Here is a 23,841-nt window from a genome sequence, read left to right on the forward strand (position 1 = left end):
AATTCAAGTTTGGTAAGCAGGAAAGTAGTGGGGGAGAGAAGTTGCCTTTTTATTTAAATAAAAAGCAGTTTTAGCCTTAATCAAACATACAGCCACATGAAAACTCATGGTGCAGTACAAATACAGTATACAAATGTGCAGTTTATCCCCATAAACAACACGAGATATTTTTCCTCTTGATCTTGCCCTGTCATCTGGACTCTCTTGTTTGGTATTGTTCTCTGCTTGCCTGGTGTCTGCAGGGTGGGCTGTGCAAGATCATAGAATCATAGAATAGTTAGGGTTGGAAAGGACCTTAAGATCATCCAGTTCCAACCCCCCTGCCATGGGCAGGGACACCTCACACTAAACCATATGACCCAAGGCTTTGTCCAACACTGGCCACTTGTATCTTCTTATGAGGAGGTGCTCAGTTCTTCTTGCCTGTTCTGTAAGAGATTGAGGATGTAAGAGCTTTTGCTGCTCCTGCCTGCTCAGCACTGCCATCTCTTTGAAGCTTTGTTAATTAGATTAATTGTGGCCAAATGGCCCTGTGGTGCTGTGGAAACACTGGGCAGTTTGGTGTGGTTACCTGAAGGCACTGGTATCCCCTGCATAATTACCACGTCTCTATACAATGAGGACCGTGTATTACCAAATTCGACAGGCTTTAATTTGAAGCCATTTCTTTCTTAGCTAGATTTCTTTCAAATGGGTTTCTTTAATTCCAGCATCAAATAGCGATAGAGCTTTTACCAGAGTTTGTGCTCAATCTGGGTATTAATACAGAATCATAGGATCCCAGCTTGGAAGGGGCCTCAAGGATCATCTGGCTCAGCCTTTCTAGGCACACCATGACCTAGACTAGATGGGCCAGCACCCTGTCCAGCCCAGTCTAAAAAGTGTCCAATGTTGAGGACCCCACCACTTCCCTGGGGAGCTGATTCCAATGGCTGATTGTTCTCTTTGCGAAAAACTTTCCTCTTGTGTCCAGTCAGAATCTTCCCAGAGGAATATCTATAGATGGTGGTGTTACCATGCACAGAGTAAGATGAATGTGTATTTTGAATTTATTTTGTATTTTTTTAAGGACACACATACACGCACACACCCCCATTGAGGTAACTGTATAGAATCAGGCTCCTGAAAAACAGAAAGGTTTCTAACAGCATGTAAAGTTCTTTTGTCTCTTGTAAACACCAGTGTTAGTTTTACATGGGTGTTTAAATTGCCTGTGTTCCCATGAGGAGTTGCTCAGAAGTCAGTTGGAGTTAAGTGCCTACATGGAATTTGTGATTCCTGTAATGGAATTTCGTGTTTGAGCCTTCAGAAGTGATCTGAGGTCCTGCAGAGAGAAGTGTGGTTGCATACAGGTGGGATGAAAGTATCACAAGCCATAAGTGATCAAAAGTTTTATCTTTTGACTTTGGTATTAACTTATTTTTGTCAAAGATAGAAGTGAGAGAGGTTCATCACTGGGGAGAAACTGGTATGATGTGGTTTACATCTGGAGTTTGGAGTATGAACGCTATGTAGGTGGAGGTTTCTCCTGGCAAAATACAAAGGCTGAAGACAATATTCAGAAATTTTACTGATACAAAGATTATTTCATGAGAGGTCTTTTTGCTTAAAGCTTCTCCTGTGACAGTGGGGCAGTTGTGGGGCTAACACTTTGGGTGTTAGGAACAGGAGAGGGGCTGGATGTCTGCCTCGGAGCATTTGCAGTAGAGCGCAGTTTTTACTATTTAAAGCCGAGATGGAAAGTTCCTATTTAGATTTGGTGCCAGAGTCTTTAATAGAAATCGTGAATTGTGGTGTATTATAGGTTGGTGTATATTTGCTAGTTTATATTATGCTGACTAAATTGGCAAAATGCTTATTTTTACTGGTAAACATTCAGGAGGTTTTCTCCTCACTCGTTCCTTTTCCAACAAAACACTGTTTGTCGTCTGTGGAATTAGGGCAGCATTTTATAAATCATCTGTCATGGCGATGATGTGAAAATGTGTGGTGGCATACAAAGATTTCCATTGTCAGGTACTGCAGATGGAGTTAACTTGATCCTAATTTTAGCTCTGGAAATTACGGCCATGTAGAAAACAAATGTGTCTGGCAGTGTAGGAAAAATACAAATTCTAAACTCTAGCAAAAGTGGCTATTTCAGGGGTGTTACCGGAACAGGTAACGCTGGTTAATTCAGCTCCTCTCCAACCCCTTTATGAAGTCCCAAAAGCGTTGTTTTAACATCTTTGAATCCCCCTGAGGTCTAAATACAACCTGTGGCTGTGAGGATGTGAGTTGCAGTCAAGTCCATAGCTGCTGCTGAAGCAGCATTGTGCTTTAGTGAGATGTTTAGTTGAAATGGGAAGAGTCCTGTGTGCTTAGTAATGAGATGGGATGTGTTTTTGTGCAAGCTCATTGTATCAGTTCTGGAATTATTCATACACAGCTCCTGCATGCTGTGAGTGGCACTTTCTGGTAAGTGTAGATTTATATGCGATTTATAATCTCCTCAGTACTCTGCCACCAGTCTGCCTAGTTGAGCATTAGCATTCTTACAGTGAAATGTTGTCATTCTTATGCGGAAGAATTGTGCTGTTCTGTTCATTGCTCCAAACGTAGTTTAAAAGTATAGAGCAGGACAAACTTAAAAATCTACATCAGCAAGTTCTAGTTTTCTCCCTAGTTTTTGCCTTGCACACTTATATACCAGAGAAGCTTGGTTTGGACAGCCTTTCACAAAAGGAATCGTTTGAACATTTATTCAGTTTTAGATCTTGAGTATTTGGCATCAGTGTGATCTGTAGCCCTGGAATTTATAACCACAACCATAAGAAAAGGAACAAAGCTTATTTCAGTGCGAACAGTCATGCTTTGCAGAATGAGGTAATGAAAGTTCAGTGTTGGAGCTACAGCTTGTAAGAAGGAATGCTTCTGAATAAAACTGCTGTTGGAAAAGCTGCGTTAGCTCAGCCTTTCAGATTATCTGGGGTGAGTTGACCCCTCCCGTACTACCTTTTGTGGACTGTTGATTCCAGCATAAAACACTGGAATATGGTTTATGATACTTTATTTATCTTACAGCCATGTTAAATGTGCCTGTGCAGACCTGATATCTGTTTGGGAGAGTTTTGTGTGAGAATGTTTTCAGAGAGCATATTGTTTTACCTCTCTTCTCCCTGTTGTGTTCATTCTCACTTGTCTTCTTCCTGCAGGTGAAGCAGCCCTAAGAGGGGAGCCCAGAATGCAGTCCCTTCCAGTGTCCTCCGTTCTAACCAACCATCGAACAGGCCCTCCTCCTATCAGCCCCAACAAGAGAAAGCTGAGCATGGACCAAGGGGACGATGAGCTAGACTGTGAAAATGACCACGTTTCTAAAATGAGTCGAATGTTCAATCCCCATCTGTAAGTGTCTGGCTTCTGTTTTCTCTGCTTCACAGAATGTAGTGCTATCCTCTTCGTCTCTGTGTGTGCTAAAATCATACTGCATCCAAAACTTTGGGCTGGGTTTTTCCTTTGTTCCAGTCTGGAAGATCTGCACAAAGACTGGTGTGATTTGGTGGGTCATCTTGTTTTCTTTTGTTTTCATACAGCATGAGGTAACAGGAATTAGCTCAGTTTAACTATTTATAGTAGAACATACGTATTCACCTCGCGATTTCTGAAGTATTGTTCATTTGTTCTGCGTAATCTGCTCCTTTCACTTCCCCTGATTCTGAGCTCTGCACTCTCTGCTGGTGGGGGTGGTGAGGCAGGAGGAGGAGAAACAGAAGTGCTTTGCATTTTTTCGAGGCCAGGATTGTGAGCCAGCTGCTCTGTAGTCTGCCTTGACAGCTGGGTAAGCTGCAGTTGTTACTAAACATTACTTAAAGGATCGTGCCTCAGCTCTGACAGTCAGATGTGGAATTTTTCCTACAGGTAAGGTGTAGATGAGTTAGGTGCCTGTGTTGGGTAATCATCAAATGCCATTCTTGCTCTGTTCTCATTCCTGGGAATGCAAGTCTGCTTGGCATGAAGTACAGGCTTAGAGAATTCCTTTCATTCTTGACTGGAGGAAGTGATTGGAGCGGTTCAGCAGTCCAGGGCTGCCTGATAGCTGTGTGCCTTTCCCTGCTGCCTCAGCTCCTGCAGCCTCGGCATTCCTCGCATTCCATGCTGCTGTGGACTGTTGTGTTCAGTCATAAGATGCGGACAGAGGTATTTAGCCTCAAATAAATCACCACAGTGTTAGTCAGAGGCTGGGCCTGTAGTCTGCAGTCTTGGAATTTGTTACAAATCAGGAATCCAGCACTGAAGTAATGCAAAACAATAGAAGCTCACAAGCAGAGGGGAGACTTCTCATTTAAAGCATACCCTGCTCTTTCTTCTAAAAACTTAACTATTTATAGCCCTTCTCTGGAGCTGGGAATGCTGGTATTGGAGAGAACTGTGTGCTGCATTTCTGTGGCATACATGCATGAGAAAGAAGTCTATGGCATTTTTGAGTTGGTGTGTTTGGATTGTGGGAAAAGGTGTTATTTTCTTTAAAACCCAATTGCTGATGACGGAATCAAGCACAGCTGGCAGTTACATACATTATACCACTTTATACAGTGGAGGCCATAAAAATAATGAAGTCTGAACGAGCAGACTCATGTTTGACTAACGTTCAAACCTAAAAGATAGGGGCAGTTAGTTACTTTATGTGATTCCCTCAGGTGTATTTGAAAGCTCTTTGATCTTTTCCAGTATGGAATGTTTTTACTCAGTAGATTCTGTGATTTTATTTTTTTTTAATGTATGAAATGTGCATCTTTTCTTCTTTTAATGAAAAGCACTGGTTGTCTGCCCAGTGTTCATGTGATGGGACATAATTAATTTCAGTTAAACCTGCACGTGAATCCTGACCTGAAATAGCATATGTGAGGCCATCTTTTTTCTGCTTTATTTTGTAAGTTTTATCTGGCCATATGAAAATACACTTTCAACTGAATATTGCAAAACTTCAGACTTCTGTGAAGCTGAAATAACTGAATATCAGTGGATTTCAAATACAAGGAAAGTTCATGCATGTTCTCTGAATTTTACTGCCACTTCCCTGCCACCACCACTAATGAGGTTATTTTTTTCGAATGGTTTTCATATTTTCCTTCTTTTTTCGGATGAGGATGTTCTGGCTTAACAATAGAAATGAATTACTCAAACTGTGTGCAGCTGTCCTAAAAATGCACATTGGGCATGGGCAGCGTGTTGTAGCAGCTTGACTTGTTTACGCTGAAGACAAGGCAGTAGATTTGGGGAAATAAATACTTAATGGAACAGAATAATGGCAGCCCCACGGTAGTGACTTGGAGGTTTAGAAGCATGAGTTTGACAACATTCGGTTTAGAGACCCAGCTCCGTAAGAGATGTGGAGATGGCACAATACCTTCGCTGGTAGCAAAGGCATTTTGTGTGATTCGGACTGTAAAGGTGAAGTTTAGAGTCTGCATTTTGAACTTTTCAGGACAAAGTCCTTGAAAGCATAGGGTGCATGAGTTGGTGCCACACAAACTGGGCACAGCTGCCCCAGTCAGTGCTAGGGCTACACCTTTGCCATGTAGTGGTGTTTAAATGTCCAGGTGGGCAGATCTTTTTCATTTGGAAGACAAGGTTTTATCGCCACAAGCAGCTCCTGTTCAGACATTTGGGTCTGTGATGATGTTGGCAGAACTGTGCTGGTGAGCAATTAATACAAAACTGCTTCACATTGTGGTTGGGACATCATTGAACAGGGCAGGAGCTGTGTGCTGTGGTTCATTGTAAATGGTAGAACCTTTTGTTAGCAATTGGATGTTAACTCTTAGGTACCAGCACCCTAGCATCTCACTGGGAATAAAGCCATTTCAGTGCTTTGGAAGCATGAGGAGCAATCCAGCGATGCCAGCCTTCAGCTTGGGAACAGAATGCGTAGAGATAGGCGCTGCTCAGGTGTAACTCCCCAGTGTGTTGTCTTTGATTTGTACTGGGGTATGTTTACTTCTGTCATGGAAAACACAACTATTGGCCTACAGTCTCTGGAGCAGAGTGAATCAAATGGCCTGGCAGTCCTCCTGGGTTTGTAAAGTATGTCATGGAATTCCTGTGCAGAGAACAATTTATCAAAGGCTCTGTTTTTTCAGGGGAGATAATTCTCAGCTGCAGGATAATAAAATACCCTTGAGACCTTGTGGATGACTTAAAAAGTCAATATGTGAGACTGCCTGCCTTCCTTACAGCAGCATACAGGCTCTATTTATACAGCTTCTGTGTTTTCCTGGCCATAGAGATTACATCCATAGCTCCTTACTTGGGAAAAGGAATGCTTCCACCCCAACTTAAACCCCAGCTATTGTCATATGAAACTGCTTTATTTGCATTTTACACTTTCTTATGTGTCCCTCAAATGTATTACTTAAAATGCACTGGTTAAAGTATAATCTTATTGAAGTAAAACATGTTTTTTTTTTTTACCATGCTTTTATTTTCTGGTGCTTTGTAAAGAAGCAGCGAGCTTATTGTAAGCCTCGAGTTGAAATATGCCTTTCTTTTAATATGTGTAACTTCACTGAAGTTGCCTTGGTTTACAGAAGAGCAGTTCGGGGGGTGATTTGTTTTTCCCTTTGCTCTGTGGAGCTGCAGGGTGGACATCAGCCAGTCCGCAGCCCTAAGAGTCCTGATGGAGGCCCTGCATTACCGGGGAGCAGTGGCGGGCTGAGTGTTGTGGAGGAATGGCACTGGGCTGATTTAGCTGCTCTGATTTCGAGTAGGGAGTAGCAGATACACAGCTCTTAACTGCTCTTAGCTAGGGACAGTTACAGCTAATAGCATAGAATCATGGACTCTCAGACTGGTTTGGTTCCGAAGGAACCTTAAGAGTTCATCCAGATCCAACCCCTTGTCAGAGGCAGGGACAGCTTCCACTAGAGCAGCTTGCTCCAAGCCCTGTCCAACCTGGCCTTGAACACTGCCAGGGATGGGGCAGCCACAGCTTCTCTGGGCACCCTGTGCCGGCGCCTCAGCACCCTCACAGGGAGGAACTTTTGCCTAAGAGCTCATCTCAGTCTCCGCTCTGGCAGGTTAAAGCCATTCCCCTTGGCCTGTCCCTCCAGGCCCTTCTAAAAAGCCAAATAATTTGGCTTTTTCTTGTAATAAAAGCAAGGTCTACCCATCAGAAAGGTAGTTCAATGTATATCTTGTAAGATGATGTTTAGTTTTAAATGTACCCATATATCAGACCCAGACACTTTTGATACTCATTCTGGGTTGTGTCTTCACTTTTATTGCAGTGACCAATCTTGGCAAATCTGATCTATAAAGCTGAATTTGATTCCTGGAGTTTGGAAGCTGCCATATATTATAAGGCTTCTGCCATGACTATTCAGTGGAGTTTGCTTGCTTTAATGACACTGTCAGAGAAATTATCCTGACATCCTTTTAAAAAAATCTGCCCTAAGCTCTATGGAAAGTTCCCTGGACTCGAAGACCATGGGGTAATTCAGGTTAGAACAGGCTTCAGGAGACCTTTCCATCCAGCTTCCTGCTCAAAGCAAGGTCAGCTCTGTCCTCATCAAGCTTGTAGTGGCTCAAAGCAAGGAATTTTGAGTTAAGATCTGGAGGACTCTATCCCCCTCCTCTTTCCGTCCTCCCTGACCCTGGCTGAGATGCCAGGTGGAAATGTCTTGCAGAAAACCAGGTCCCTGCTGTGCTGGAGGCTGGCTCCGGCTCCAGGAAGGGCTCAGAAAGATTTAGAACTGGGTTGCAGAGGTAATGTGGCAGTTTTCAGATAGCTCTTTGCTGTAACTGCTGCTTTTTGGGTTCCAAGCTCCATGGGGGATTAAGAAACATGTTTACACTGTCTTTTTATTGTGACAAATTGGAATTGGAAAAAACGAAAACCCCAACACACAGAGCTCAGAACACCCAAAAGGTCTCTCTCATTTGCTGTGAGCATCTTCACTCAGTTCTCTTGGCACAAATATGCCTTTGAAGTGTTTTAGGATTAACCTGGTGTTTGCAGAGCAGTCCTGGTGAAGCTGAAGTCCTCCCTGTTGCCTGTGGAGCTGTTACAGTGTGCCTCCTGTTGATGACTGGGCAAAGGAGCAGGATTGCAACTGCTTTTCCCATGTTTTCTTCTTTCCATGTATACATTGTTTGAATACTGGACCAAATCTGATACATTTTCTTGTTTATTAATGAAGATTGTGCATCACACAAATACTCTTAAATTGTTTCCAACACATATACATTAAATTGAACCTTCAGGGGCAGGCTTGAAAGAGCAAATGTATCCGAGTTAATATTTAACACAGTTTTGCAGAAGTTCTCATCCAAGGGAGAATTTCAGAAAGCACTCAAGTCCTTTTTAGTTGAAGAGAGGGTAGGCAAACACATGTGAACTGGTTGGTAGGAGCAGTTTCAGGGCTAAAAGTTGATGGATAGCTTATCAGTCCTTCCCCAAAAGACCCCATCTGCCAGAGTATGGGTATATGTTTGAGTACTTGAAAAGTGAGGCGATGTTAGCTCAGGTGTCTCCTCTTGCCAGCAGCAGGGGTTTGTTAGCTAGCTCCAACATTGACCACCAATCCAAAGTCTGATAGCTAAGCAAGAGAAAAGAACCAGTAACGTTTAGAGACACATTCTAGATGTATATCCTAACCATATGGAAACCAGGGTTTAATCTCACTTCTCATTTAACCGTTTTCCCAGATGTTTCCTGCAGTTTGACAGATGTATCATTTACTAGAAAGTTGCGCTCTTGAGAATTAGGATGTTATGGACACGGTTGCTATAGACAATGGCTCTGTAAGGATAAGATTTGGAATAAAACATTACATTAATTTCTGGTTGAATAAGTACGTTTTTTCCCCAGACTGAAAGCTCTGGCCTGGGCAGTCTCCTTTCATTTTCTCTCATGTTGTAATGCGCTACACAAACACCCAGCTGGCTTTAACTCATTCCTGCAGCATTGCTGAGTGCTGACTGGACAAATGGCATTATTTCTCAGTGTTGAAAGGTGAATAGTATTCCTCTGGCTATTTCTAGCTGTACCTAAGTCGAGTCACCTTTATGTTTTGTGTAGAGCTCTGCCAGCACTGTTAGAGCTCAATGTGAAACATAAAGGTGACGTTTCCGTTGTGCTGCATGGCCACCCTCCTTGTGTGGCTGGAGCACAGAATGCCTGATTGGAAAGAAAGAGGGGGGTGGGATGAGTTCAGTTTAGCCATGACAAAAACCTCCCAAACCATCTGGGGAGAAGTCTTGGTGCACTGCAGTTACTGTTCCACATAGTCTTTAACGTGGCACAGATCTGCAGTTCCTGTAGGTAATGGAGCGCTTGCATACTGCAGTCAAGTTAAAGTTGAGTCATACATTCCTGTAAAAGTCCTGTCCTAAAAGGCCTTGTCTGTCAGAGCTGTTTGTGGGGTGTGTGTTGGAGCTGTTGTCTGAACCATAAGAAATGGTGTTTCATGAATCTGTTTTTTAATTAGGAACTTTTAGGGTTCATAAATCAGGATTTTAAAAAGAGGGGGAATTAAAGCACCCCCCCCCCAAACACTTTTGCTTGTGATTTGCTTTTCTAACTGGAGTCTCCCTTAAACAAGAAGTTGTTCTGAGAGGATACTGCAGATTGCAGAATTCAGTGGTTAACTTGGGCACGTTAACTCCAAAGTGTACTTTCAAACCTGCTACTGTTGTGGTCAGTTTGGTTATCAGCTCCTGAAAGGAGCTGTTTTACTATATTTGTATGAATAGTTGTACAAGATACGATGAAACTGTTATTGTATTTATAGTGCTTCCAGGGTTTAGGTAATTCAGATTTTATTAGTGATTACAAACAGTTTCAATACACTTTTAGTGAAATCTTTATTTTATAAAACAGCCCATGAAAAGAAATCTCATCAGCTAATGTTACATGGTGTATCTGATGGATAGAGACGATCATTTGTAAGCTTTCATGATCCAGGGCCTTTTCCCTGGGCGATTCTTTCTCATAAGAACCATTGAAGCTGGAAAAAAAAGCTCTATCATCCCATCTCCTGACAGTCTGACATGGTTAATTCCAGCACTGTGACCTTGTTTCCAGAGACTGGCTTGTGTTGTTAAAGCTCTTAGTAATAAACGTGCCATTCTCAGGTTGTTGGGATCTTTTACTTCCCCCATGATCTATTTGAAGAAAGTGATTCATCAGCTTCTCTACCATGAGATTCTACTCGATGCAGTCTTTCAGGTGACTGAACTAAATAAACTCATGTAAACTTTTGAGAGCCTGAGGATCACAGATTGACTGAAGCTGGTACTTGCTGTAACACAAATAGTTCCATGTCAAGCACTGGGTGAGGAATGAAAGTATTTTTCCAAATAATGTGGAAAATATTGTAAGGAATAATGCAGAAAATACAGTGAGAAAATGTAACAGCCGTTTTTTATTTCCTCTAACAGTTCTGCACAGTTTCACCATTGAGTTTCACCACCTTCAACTTTTCCCAGAGCCTACAGAACAGCCTGATGTCCCCTGGCGATATTGAGCACGCATGTATGTGGTGAATCTTGTTCCACTAGGACATGCCCTGCTGCTGTCTGCATTTTATGTATGAGCTTTCTCCTGACATTGGCCCATAGTTTTCTCTGTGTGATCATAAATAGTTCTTACAGTATTTTCCAGTGACTCAGTAGAAAAGGTTTGTTGCATGCGCCAAGTATGACTTCAAAAGGATGTTAATATGGCTGAGTTATAAAAGCTGCATGTGACCCAGCACATGAATTGGTAGAATGGAAGAGGAAATGTCTGCCAGAGGTGTTTGGGTGGGCGCTGCAGTTAGGTACAAGTTAATCATCTTACAGCTACGTCTGAATCTTTCCAGTAACCCCCCTGACCTTCCAGCTGCCTTCATGGAAGACTCTGCGCTTCCCTTGTACTGTCAGATTTTCCTCCTTGTTAGAAACTTTCCCTAAAGTTTGGAGTGTCCCTTTAACCTCATTTTCTGTATCGTTTGCTTTTCTGGATGTTTTTCCCCTCCGAGCCATTCCAAGTGCCTTTCATACTTGAAACAGTTCATGCTTCTGCAGGGATACATTTAGTTTCCATTCCAGCGGTGAGTTGCCATTCTAGATGATGTTCTGTTTGTTTCAGTATAGGCAGTAGCCTTACTTGCTCTCCAGATGTGGACGTTGGCAGGCTCTGCTGTTTCACTGGCTTCATTTGACTTTCTCAGAATAAGACTTTTGTGCCTTCAAGTGCCCATATATGATGTTGACTTCTGCACAGTTTACCTTTGCGCTAGAAATGAAACCTTAGTTCTTGTTCCTAACTGGCAGCCATAGCATTGAGTTTCTGGTGTGTGCTGACACGTCTGACTTTTACAGTTTTACTGAAACTCTCGCAAAAAGGGGCTCTCTGGAACAGTAGCACCAGCACCTTCTAAAGGCAGACCATATCCTGTGCTGCAGCTGAAATGCTCGCATCTCCTGCCTTTTGGTTTTCACAGTTGGTAGAAATAGTTTTTCATGTCTGTGTTTTTCTAGTGTGTTGTGCTGGTTTTCCCAAAGGCCACTGTTGCTCTTTTGAGAGTTACGGGTAGGAGGCTGGATCAGGCAGATCTTCAGCGTTTGGTCACTTCTGTCTCCTTTCCAAGATGGGTGCTGTTCCTGCTCTTAAACAGTAGGTAGAAGAGGGAGGCCAGTGGTGCTGCACTGCAGGTCAGAGGACCAGAAGGTTTCGTTTCTTTGCCTAATGCAACTGGCAGGAGCCTGAATATTTTTTGTCCTCAGTCTTTGAAAACTAAATCCGAGCTGATGGGAGTTGTACTGAGCTTGGTGTCCACCTAGATACAGTTAAACACAACTTTGAAGGGATGAAATGGGCTTTTTTACCCTTTAGAAACCAGGGTGCATTTTAGGAAACTTGTATAATTACTGCAGTGTCCAGTTGTACCAGGTCACTTGTTACTGTGGTAATACTGAAATGCTGGAGGTTTCTCTTGTTCTAGCTCTACTTTTGAGCCATTAGTGATTTATTTTCTTTTCCTAACAGGCTAATTCATATTTCCAGCTGCCTCAGCAGAATCAATGAGGGTTTCGCATCTTCCCCACGTATTTACTACATGTTAAAATTGAGTTATTTCCATCTCAGGTATGGCCTCACATAAAACCTCTTCAAAATATTCAAGGGCTTTAAAATCAGCCATCAGGTCTACCTCACCAATTGAGAGCTGAACCACAGGGGTAGGAGGTGGGCAAGCAGGCAGTGGAAGTGCAGGGCAGAGAAGGTGGTGGGAGAGCAGGGGTCTTAAGTTGACTTGGAGGGTCTGATTTCCCAGCTAACCTGCAGTCTGTACCTGTTGCAGGGAGGTAACTTTGCTTCTGGATTGTACACGTCTGCGTTCCAGCAGTGACATAATGTTTCAGTTAATTAATCCCAGAGTTTTCCTTAGGGACAGAATGAGTGATTGCCATTATAAAGCAACCCATGCTACCTTTTAAACCAACCTTGTGAGTGCCGGAGCAGACACAGCCAAACACTAAACAAACACCCTGTGAGAAAAATAAGTAGGATCCGAGATTGTGTAAATTGATTTTACTGTACATTAGATTTAGATTTCAGTTTTGTGGCTTTGGCTTTTGACTAAGGTCTTACATCATGCGGTTTCTCTTGCGTTCTTTTATACTTGAGGCTATTAAGCCTTCAGGAAGGGGAGCTCTTCCGTGTCTGAGTGTGTTTGCTTGGTGCAGGCAGGCAGCAGTGGGATGCTCCTTTATGCATTTCACAGCTTAGTAGTAATTTGGTGTTTTTACTCTGTGAAATCTGCCCTCCTGGTTGGTTACATTCACAAGTAACTACCTGGTCCAAGATTTTACCTTGAGAAATCTGGCTTTGGTGAGATAAGAAAGTCTGACCTAGGTTTGTTTATATGTAAGGTTACCCTATTTCTTGTTAGTTTGTTCTCAGCGGTTTTACTTTGACTTCTCATCTCAAAGATTGTTTCCATTGGCTGTGTCACTGAGCTGGAGGAAAATCTTTGTGAACTGAAAATTCTTAAGGATTCTGTCTAGAGAGGAGTGGAGAGGGCAGGGGAGAACAGGTACAGTTGGTGCCCATGTATGTACTTACGGCTCTGAAGGAACTGGTGTGAGTTACGGTGCTTAGTGCTCCAGACCCGGCCTGATGCTGAAAACTTCTAAAGAACAAAAGCTCTTTTCTGGGAAGAGTTAAGTGTGATTGTTGGTGGCTGGAGAAGCTTTGAGGCAGTGCTCAGAATCCTGCTCCTCCTTCCTTTGCTGAGCTGTTTCTAGCCTGAGGCAGAAAGTGAAGACTTTGCCACCTGCCTCTTCCCTTGTTAACCACACTTGAAAGGGGGAGAAGTGGAGGATTTTCCAGCTACAGACCTCACTTGAAGAAGGCTTTGTAGCCAGCTGGCTAACAAAGTGCTGTTCTGGGCTCCTCCGGAGCCAGTGCAGGAGGCATAGCTGCCTGGAGAAGGGCGTTAGTGGGAGATCAGTTGTCAGCTTTATCTGCGCTTTGGTCTGAACACGATCTTTGGTTTGTCCAAAAGATTTCCTGCAGGGGGGAATATGCTGTACAAATAATGCTTAAATCACAGCAGTGGCAAAAAGGGAAGGGCGTTATCTTTCTCAGGAAACCTGAGAAATCAGATGGGGCAGAAGTGATTCTTGCAAAGGCAAAAATCTCTTGCAAGTTGCCTACTTGAAAGCTGTTTGGGATGGAGTACTAAGCTGTAAAAGGAAAAGGCTACTCAAAGTAACAAGGAAGTGTACAGCTAGTAAAATGGAGTGGAGAAAGGGTTCTGTATTTAGGTGGCAGCCATTCAAAGTAGACGTGGTTTGAAGAGTGTATTGGGCTGTTAGGAGGGTTTTTTTCGTGTTATGAGTCCTTCAGATAATTGGCTGACACTCAAGAGAGCAAACTGCTAATACTTGCAGGTTTTGTTTGGGGTTTCGTAGTGAATTTAGATTACTTAAATAATCCTGAGTAAGGATTTTTCTCTTTGGAAATACATATTTTGAAATATGACCTTCAATACTTGTATTCCCACCTCACAGTGACAGAATCTATGTATACAAGTAGATACTTTTGCAGGAAATGATCCCCATAATGTGGAGAAGATGTTTTCTAGTGGTGGGTTGTAAATCCTTAAGTAGTCTGTAACAAAAGCAGCTGTCTTCTTTCAGACCTAAGAGTTTGTGAATAAATAAAGTAAAATATGTTAGAATAGGTGCATTATAAAGATGCTGAAAATACTTAAACTGTATTTGAATTAGGTTACAGAGATGAAAGTCTGCTCTTAAGCAGTATTGTGCGCTGTGTATGTTTAAAGAAAACATCTAACATGGCAATTAAAAGCACTGTAAGTGGATACTTGTTCTTTCTGTGAGTGAAACACACTCCTACAGTACAACCATTCCAAGTTAGAGCTCTATTTCTGCCAAAGGGAGTGTGAAACGTCTGTGATTTCTTCACTTGGAGGTACAGTAATACTTTTGGCATCTGTTCCTTAAGGATCTGCAGGCTGGAAGTGAGTGCAAGCAAAACTGTCCCCTTCAGTGGGCCTCTTTCTTTCCCTTTTCCTTCAGCAGCTGGCAGAGCGAGCTTGTTCCTGTAGGATGAGTGTGAATTACCGCCGCTGTGTGCCAGGGAGCAGAACAGCCACATTCAGAGGTTGTACAGCAAAAACAAAATCCTCAGAACAATGCATTTGAGCTACCTTTGAACTGGCTCCTGAGGAGGGCTCAAACATGGCTTTCAATTAACAAAAGGTATTTAGAACCCCGCTGCAGGACACTTGCAGCTCTCAGTCAGGATGTGTGTGGTTTTGGTATGACATCCATCTGAGCACATGATGCTTGGTAAGTGCTGGAGCCTTGGTTATGATTCACTGGGGAGAGACATGGAAAACAATGTCTGTTTTTCAAATGCTGGAGAGAAGAAGTTAAGGTTGGAATGGTGTAGAATTTTACTAGAATAAGCCTGCAAGCAGCTTGCCTGCCCCTGTCAGCAGGGAAGGAAGGGTGGTAGGCATGGCTGAGGTGACTGTCCCAGTGCCTGGGCTCGGTGGCTCTCACCACTGTGAATAGAGTGCACTGACATCTGCACCACAGGAGATGGAGTCCAGAGTCACACATGCTGATCTTTAGGGCAGCGTGGAGCTGGGGGATGGTAATGCTGTTTGGACAGCTGGATTTATTTGTAGCATGTATTTTTAAGTGATTTTTTTCAAACATGGTCAGAAATCCTTCTTTGTAATTTTCTGCTCTTGTGTTTGAACGAAGAGATGCCTCTGCCCTTGTTCAGTGCGGGGGGATTTGTTAAGCTAACTGACTTTAGTGAAATGCAGTTCTCTTCAAACAGGCTGTTTTGATTGCCCCTTCAGGCAGACCATCTGAGATAAAAACAAGAATGGCTTCTCTCAAGTATGGTAATAATATTAATAATACTGTAGCAAACCTTCGGTTTCTAATCTAAAACTGGTTTTGAAGTTGTCTTTTCAACTGAAATTATTGAATAACGTGAGACTGCTAACTATAAATAATTTTCTGCCCAATTGTTTTACGAGTGGAGTCAGATGCCTGTAGGATTTGCTATTTATATTTCAACAGGAGGGACTCAGAAGTGCTGGTGTGTTTTCACAAGGACAGAGCTATCATGTTACTGTTCCACCGGTGCTGTAGCATTTTCAGCTGGGCTGATGTGGAATTGAAGCTTCAGGTGTTTCTCGTTTTTTGCCCAGACTCTGTAGGTGAAGGTAGATGGACTGAGGAGCATTGAGGAGCGGGGTATGAACAGCTCCCTGCCCGTAAGAGGAGTTGTTCTAATTCAGGCAGAGGGAATTAATGTGCCTGCAGAAGGGGCTGGGGTGTGGTGTGCTGAGATTGCTGAGAGCTTCCTAAGTCTGGGTATCTTTCGGGAAGGTCCCTGTGCTGGGCTGTGCTGCCTGGTCTCAGGCTGAGCCCGTTTCCCACTTTCCCGGTCCCTGCTTCCAAAAACCTCTGCAGAAGTTTTCTTGGGTTGTTTTGATTTTGTTTTGCTTTGCTTTGTGTTTTTTTTCCCAGCAAAACCTCCAAGTTGACCAACACATAGGGCTGTGGCTGTTTGTGTGAAGTAAGGAGCAGTGAAATAGGTGCTGTTGTGTAAGCTGGAAAATGTCTTTTGCTTGGGAATTTCAGGAGCTTTGGTCATGGCCGGTCACTTGACAGCCCTGCCCCCCCAGGAAATGCAGCCCTGAGTTGCTGAAATCCCCAGTTCTCAGGAAAAAACCCAAGCAACTGGTGTGGCTGCATTTTTTGCTTCATTTTACAGGCATTTTTGGGTGGAGGAAACCAAGTTTTTTCCTTTGAAAACTCAGCTTGTGCTCGTTAAGCCAAAATACAGTCCTGATGAGAAGGGGTTACTTTTTTCCTTTGAGGCAGTGAGAAGCAGGAATGTGCTGGAGCTGTATGTGGGTTTGCAGCCTCCAAATGGTTACTTAAATTGTAGTAGAGCAGATAATATTTAGTTGAACAGTAAGATCTTGGCTTGCAGCCACCAAAGATAACTGTGCTGCAGCAAGGAGAGGGAGTCCCCCTCTCCACAGCATTGCCTTTATCGCCTGAACAATGATTTTAGCCATGTCTTTTCATGTTGCTGTTTCCCAGGCTGTCTCGTGGCTGTTGTCCAGGTACAGACCAGCCAGCAAAGGCACACTGTGAAGTCCATCCTTGCTTCCTCAGGGGTGGTGATGGATGTTGCTGTTGTGCTCGGTGGCTGCCTCAGTGCTGTAACTCTAGATGAGGCTACTGTACTTCAAATATAGTCTGTTGTGCTGCCTCAAGTCACACATTTGCATCAGTCATTAGCTCAGAGCGCTGCAATTCTAAACGTCTTTCTTGTGAATGCTGATACTGCAGAGTAGTCTTGTGAATTGAAATGGGACCAGCGCTGGCAGGAGAGGGAAATGTAGCACTGTGAGAATGTTATTTCCTAGTGGTTTGTGTGCTGCTCTTTTGTGCCTGAATCTGGCCTGCAAAGGAGGATTCAGGAAACACATGATGTTCAGAGAACCTCTTGAGCACCAGCTGTGAAACTTTAAAGGTTAGTTTTTATGGTCGATGCTGCTGATCAGCAGCTCCTGATTTGTCATGAGTTAAGAGGGACAAGGGATGCAAGGGAGGAGGCAGAGCTGGGGGATCTGAACAGTTATGTATTGTATTATTCTATTGACTGTTCCCTCCTAAGCACATCGAGGGGATTTGGCAGAGAGAATGAGCTGTGTCCTGAAGTCACTGGTTGCCTGGCATCGTATTAACCCTAACTTCCACCGTGCCAATTGAGTTTTGGTTCGGGCAGCAATAGCAGATCTCTGTACAACCAAGTGACTGCTGAGCAAGCTGGGGAATAGCTGATTAGTTCAGCAAACGTCCTGTTCGTGAATGCAGCCAAGATCTGGACCCTCACCTCAAGAAAGATTGAGGTGATAGAGTGAGCTTCTCTAGCTCTAACACAGGTGGGGCCACAGGGATGACAAAGGTGTGGGAACAGTTTGTACCTGAAGGAAGTATTACCTGGGAGAAAAAGGGTTGTTGGACAGAGATGGACTCAGGAGGGGTGTGAAGATGATCAGCAGGGAGCCATGGCTTTGCCTCTCCTGATACAAGAAGGAGGTGACAGCAGAGCACGTCAGTAGATTTCACGTTTAAAAGAAACAAAAACAACCTGTGAAGAAAAGGTACCCAACAAGTGTGTAGTTTAAATGGAAGAATCCATTGCCACTGGATGCTGTCAAAGCTCATGGTTTATGTGGTCTCCAAAGGCGCTTAAACAAATGCTGTGCAACTCGGTGAGCACCCTGACTCCTGGGGCACTCCTGCAGGTTTTTCCTGTAGCATTTTGGTTGGTAAAGCTTCGGGGTTCCTCCTTTCCCTCTGCTGGCAGGGCTTTGGCTTCTGTTCCTTTTCCCCTCAGCTGTCAGCCTGCCTTCTTGATGCTTTCCCTGATGTTGCAATAGGCAGGGGCTTCTTGGAGTTGTAGTTTACTTCAATATTGAATACTCTTCATAGATCTTCATTTCTAGTACTATGGAAAACGCTTCTCTGTTCCTTTTCTCTCTCTGCCTAATACTCATCAGAGCATTTGTAAAGATTGCTCCTGCATATTAATATATGCTTAAAAAGTGGGGGAAATACCTTGGATTTTACCCACTTACACACAGGACACATCCCTCTTGCTTCAAGAACCTTCTGAAGACAGAATTCTATGTTGCATAGAAGCAGCCTTCTCCTCCAGTGCTTTCCTGTGTGAAAGATGGACTGGGTTTGCTCTGTGGCACTGAGGCACTGGGTGCTGCAGCACATTAACCCCTCAGTGCTGTATGTCTGTGGCTCACTGCTTTGCCTTTCATGTGTGGAAACTGAGATGTCTCACACATAAGCCCCACATCAGTATTATTTTAATTGCAGTGAGTGATAGGCTAATGATGCGAGGACATTTACTGAGATTTATTGTTCAGTAGTAGTTTGAAATGATTCTTTTTAAAGAATGGCTTAATCCAGTGATTCTGGGAAAAGTGCAGTTTAGCTTTTCCTTCCTTTTCTGCTGTGAAAATCCTGCTTCCTGCTGTGACTCGCTGTGTTTTGCTCACAGCCATGGCTTTTGAGGAAAACAGACTTTGCATGGGCTTAATAATGCTTAGAGAATATTGCAGTGTCAGGAGACAGAGTGGGATTAATAGTATGTGAAATGAGGAGGTGTCTGATCTTAACAGAAGTGTTACTTAAACTCAGTGCATTTAGCTAAGGATCTGAAGGAATTCCAGGCTGAAGAAAACTGTTGGCTGCCAGAGCTTGCAGATGCAAACCACTGGCTGGATAGAGCAGGGGGACCTCACAGAGGGGTTCGCTGCCCTCCCCACAGGCCCAGCAGAATGCATTGCCTCCTGCCTCTTGAAGGGATTCAGTGTTGTGTACCCCGCTCTAGCTTGTAACCATAGTGAGTCCTTTGATCTTGTTTTTCTTTCTTGCCTTAGAAACAAGACTGCCAATGGAGACTTTCGGAAGGAGCACAGAGAGAGGAGTCGCAGCCCCATAGAGAGGGCTGCTGCCCCGACAATGAGCCTTCATGCCAATCACATGTATGCCTCAATCCCAAGCTTGACCATGGATCAACCTCTAGCACTGACCAAAAACAGCATGGATGCAACCCGGACAGTTGGCATCACACCTACACTGACTTCTGTGGAACGGCAGCAGGTACTGGCTTCGAGTTGACAAGCAGCTGTGGGTGGTTGTATGAATCCTTGCTGTAGACACAGTGAGGACTGCGCGGGTGTAAGCAGAACATATTGCGAGTTACAGTAGGTAGGCAATGCTAGTCTTCAGACAAAAAGTGTTTTAAAAATGCACAGGGAATGTCCCAGCTCATTGTGTTGGATGTGAGGTGTGTCAGTGTCACACGCTGACACACCTTTCTCTGATGCTCTGCTAAGCTTGTGAATGCTGCTTTAGCTGGGAATGCAAAGTCTGTGGTTGGACAGAGCTCCAGTGCCTGCTAGGCAGTAACCGATGCAGCTTGCAGGTAAAGCAGGTATTCACTTGATCTCCTCTTGGGACTGCTGAAGAAGAGTTGTGAGACAGAAAGGGCATCGCAGAGAATTTGTCACTGAATTTTCCAGGTGAAAGAAGCTGGAAAGACCTTGGTTGGTTTAGCCAGCCATAAGCATTCATTGTGTTGTTCAGAGCAGTGTAGTTTCGCTCTTCCGCAGTGACTTTTCCTAAAGTAATTCTTTTCTATTATCATTTATTTCCATATGCTGCAGTGTTCTGGTTTGGTTTTGGCTGGTGGTTTGGTTTTTGGCTTGCCATCTTGTATGTTGTGTTTTTCTCCAGAACTGCTGAAGATGAGCTATCTCTATGCAGGTTAGACAGTAATAGTTTCCTTCTGTCATACTTGCTTTTATCCCAAGTGAAGAGACAAAGCAAGACAACCGAGTTGTGATGAGCTACAGTGTTGAGAAATCAAACTAGCCCAAGCTCTTCCTTCCTGCCTTCTTCCCTCCCCTGCTGTGATGCCCTGCAGAGGGTAAACACTTGGAGCAGATACTGTTTCAGAGGCTGGGGTTTCATATACAATGTATGAGAGCTGCTCTTCACCGGAGCTGTGCGCTTTACACCTGCTGTGTGGGTTTTCACAGGGGTTGCCTGTGTACACTTGTCTCTCCCATTTTGCTTTCCCAAAAGGCCGAGCTCTGCACTAGTGTGGCTGCTCTCTTGCATCACTTGGCACACAGGTTGCAGAGCTATTGTTCTGTGCAGAACAGCTCCTGTTTGCTCTCAGTGTTGGGTGGTAACAGAGGAGGAAGGGCCTCACTGCCGCTGACGACACTGGTGCCCTTTGGGCAGTGTCCAGAGCAGCCACCACCTCTGACACCAGCCTCTTGGGGTGTTTGACTTGAGCCCATTCCTGGTGCCCGTTACCAGCTTCCTCTCTTGTTACCTTTGACATTTTGATCTAGGTTACAATCTGTTTTCTTGGAAAATTGGATGTTGAGGTTAGACCTTGCTAAGAGCACATTGTAGAAATCATCCAGAGCCAAAAGTGTATTGGAAAACCCAGCAGAAACCCAGGTTTGACAATTTGTTCTTTTGTTGGGTTTGGATTTATTTATTTATTTATTTACACCTCAGTATGTTCAATGGGATTTTTATCTTGCCCTCTTTCTAATAAAGAGGTGGGAAAAACTACCTTTGTATTTCAGCTGCTGTAGTCACTGTCACTAAATTCTCAGCTTTTCTCAGTATTCTCATCTAAATCTGTGTGGTCTGCTCCGTGCTCCTGTACACACAGACCTACACATGCCTTATCCTGCCTTGCAGATCCTCTGTGGTGTTGGGATCCTTGCTCGCTTCCGAACGTGCATCCTTGTTTGCTGCCTCACTCTGTCTCCACTTCCCACCTCTTGGATGTCTAAAATACTCCTTTAAAAAGAGAGCAGCATATATACATTTTGCTTCATAGATGTGCAAAGTCTTGGTCCCTAAAAAGAAAACAAATGCTTCGGGAAGAATCGAGTAATTCTTCATTTACATTTTGTACTTTGCTGCAGTGCAGTAAGATGTGAACGGCGTCATTCCTGTTGTGTCCGTGCAGTGTTAAACCTTCCCTTCCAGACTCTCACTTTGGCCTTGCTCTTACTCTGTACACTAAAGTACCACTACACAATGAAAACTCTTTCCTTCCTCATTGACTGTATGTGGTGGTAGGTAAAGCAGTGATTCTTGTGGGCTTGCTGCACACAAGATGGACAGGAAATTAAAACTGTGTTAATTACAGCAATTCAGTTAATCCTTTGGACACTTACCAGTGAACTTGCATTGGCTGGAGCAAAATGGACTCCTTGCACCATAAAATAGACCAAAGATGCAAAGCAAAAATATTCTAATCCCCTTCATTTCCCTTCAGCCACTTGAAAGACTCGGACATTCTTCCTCCTTAGGCCTTGTTTCAATGCAACATCTACATAGTGAACAAGTATAAGAAGAGTGTTTTACCATTACACTGTGCAGAGTATCCGTTGCAGAATTCAGGTTATGGGATGAACGCTTTGGGGAGTTTGCATATGTTGAGAATGAAGAAGGGTGATGCATTAAGCAGCACTAGAAAAGCAGATTAATTATAACAGGAAAGTATTTGTGGTCAAGGCTCACTCAGGTGCTCTTTATAATTTAATCTTATGGGCTTATATTTTGTGCCCAGAGTAGGGAGTACAGGATCAGCCAGGCTGGGAAGAGTGAGCTCCTGAAGGAAAAATGGTGCCATCAAAAACTGAGTAACACTAAGGAGGCAAATACCTGCAACCTGTGTAAAGCCTGGCCGAGTCTTGGGATCACAGGGATCTGTGGCACCGGAATGGAACAAGCGTACACTGTGTTGACATTTAGTTCTACGTATGTAATGTTGTCTGTGAAGTTGAAACAGTTGCTGTAAAATCACTTCAGTGCTTTTAATTATTTGCTTTTACACTGCACTTTTTGTGTAGGGCTGCTTGTCACTTAAATATCTAAGAACCGTGATGGAAGTGCACTGTAGTGGTTTTTTAATCAGGCAAAGGAACAACAGCCAAGTATTTTGGGGTTTAATGCTCGTTACTGAATTGGATGGTTTATGGGTTATTTCACTGCTGGGATTCTGTTCAGTGCCTGCACTCTCAAGTGCTGCTGCAGTGAACTGCTGCTGCTACAGCTTTGGCTGACAGTGACTGACAGTTTCTCTCTTGTCCCCCTCAGAACCGTCCCTCGGTGATCACCTGCGCTTCCGCCAACAACCGCAACTGCAACCTGTCCCACTGCCCCATCGCGCACAGCGGCTGTGCCTCCGCCGTGCCCCCGTACCGGAGGCCCGCCAGCAGTAAGTGTGCACCCTGCGCTGCCCCTTGCACCCTGGGAGAGCAGCACAGCCGTGTTACCCTCCGCCCAGTGCAGGCACTGATGTATTAACAAACAGGGACAAAAGGAGGTGAAACAACAGCCACCTCTCTGCAGGCTTCGTAGCCGCCGGTCCCGTGCCACAGTGGAGGTACCAGTTCAGAGTTGGGGAGAGAGGGGTTCGTTCTTGTTCTGAAAAGCTGCTTTAAACAAACACATACCCCACACAAACAAGTCCTTAGTTACTGTCTAATGGACAGCAGATCCAGCCACGCTGTCATTTGAGGTGCTGCAGTTTCTCCGCTCCTTCAGGAGTCAGTAGATTGAACTGCAGTCACAAAACCCTCTTCCTGAAGGTACAGATACTCTTCCGAAGTAAATACCCTCCACGTCTGTCTGTGTGGGTAGCGCACATTGCTGTAGAGGGCAGCTGCTCCCAGGCAGGGAGCGTCAGCTTTCTGCCTCCTGTACACCAGCAAGACAGAGGTAGGGCCCTTGAATTCCACAGTGGGGGGGTGCGTGTGTGGTTGTTACTCAAAGAAGATCCCTGTATTGTTGAAACCCGGAATTAACAACTGAGGCGGGACCCTGGAGGAGACCTTCACTAGTGTGAAGGACCTGAGAGGACACAAGTTTGCTAGAAACCTGCTGGTATTTGTCCAAGGCGAGCTCCCTCTTCGAGCCCCAGCTGTATTTACATGGGCTCTGCAGCAGTGGTGGACGTTGTCAGAGGATACTTGTCTCATGTCGCTTGAACAGGTCTTGGGGGCAATGCTCCGGTGTATTTTGGGATCAGTCAAGCCTGTCTGTGGCACTAAGGGCAGTCGCGTGGATCCTGCCAGTTTGAAGGGGACTTTAAAGATGAATCTCATGTAGACACAGACGATGTTTCTAAAGCATAAAACTGCAGCTCTCTCACATGGAGCCTGAAGAATTAACTACTATTGTTGCGCAAACCCTGTTTTTAAGGTTCTTTGTTTCTCTTGCGATACTATGATGCTGTTTTAATGCTTGCAGTACCTAATGCAGAGGTAGTGAATCAGTCAGCTTTCAGACTGGCTCTCAGCACAAAGCACGTAGAGGAAGATGATACCCTGAAATCAGCGTTTGGCACAGTGTAATTTAGAATGAGGTCTCCCCACATCCAGCTGGTATCAGCAGGCTTGGGAGCTGATTTTAAAGAACTGCTTCCATCTTTAATTCTGTTTAAGTCTAAATAGGACTTCTATGGGATTGTTTGGGAGAGTGTTTCCATAGAACAAGAACTGTAGTCGTCACTAGCCTGAGGAAGAACTAAAATTGTATAGAAAACGCTTAACAGCTGCAGGTTGCAGAAATACAAAGATATGTAACTCCATTTATTACTTTTCTTCATTGTAACCCCTTCCATCTACTCCCCCCATTCACCAACAGCTCTGTACTGCTGTAAGGTCTTGCTTTATGCTGAGGAAAACG

At 44.1% G+C, this 23,841-nt stretch overlaps 1 protein-coding gene across 2 annotated transcripts in view; it reads left to right on the plus strand.

Annotated features, from left to right (window-relative positions):
- VGLL4 (vestigial like family member 4) overlaps positions 1-23,841 on the plus strand; it is a 75,869-nt gene that overhangs the window by 49,452 nt on the left and 2,576 nt on the right. For both annotated transcript variants that reach the window (XM_057404238.1, XM_057404237.1), the window contains 3 exons: positions 3,195-3,384; positions 18,993-19,215; positions 22,249-22,369. In XM_057404238.1, coding sequence (XP_057260221.1) covers positions 3,195-3,384; positions 18,993-19,215; positions 22,249-22,369 — 534 coding nt within the window. The remainder of the gene's footprint in view (positions 1-3,194; positions 3,385-18,992; positions 19,216-22,248; positions 22,370-23,841) is intronic.

This window comes from Pezoporus wallicus, unplaced genomic scaffold (genome assembly GCF_028554395.1).
Source record: "Pezoporus wallicus isolate ANWC-B61680 ecotype Strahan unplaced genomic scaffold, APGP_CSIRO_Pwel_v1 contig_5935, whole genome shotgun sequence".
Taxonomy (NCBI): Eukaryota; Metazoa; Chordata; class Aves; order Psittaciformes; family Psittacidae; genus Pezoporus; species Pezoporus wallicus.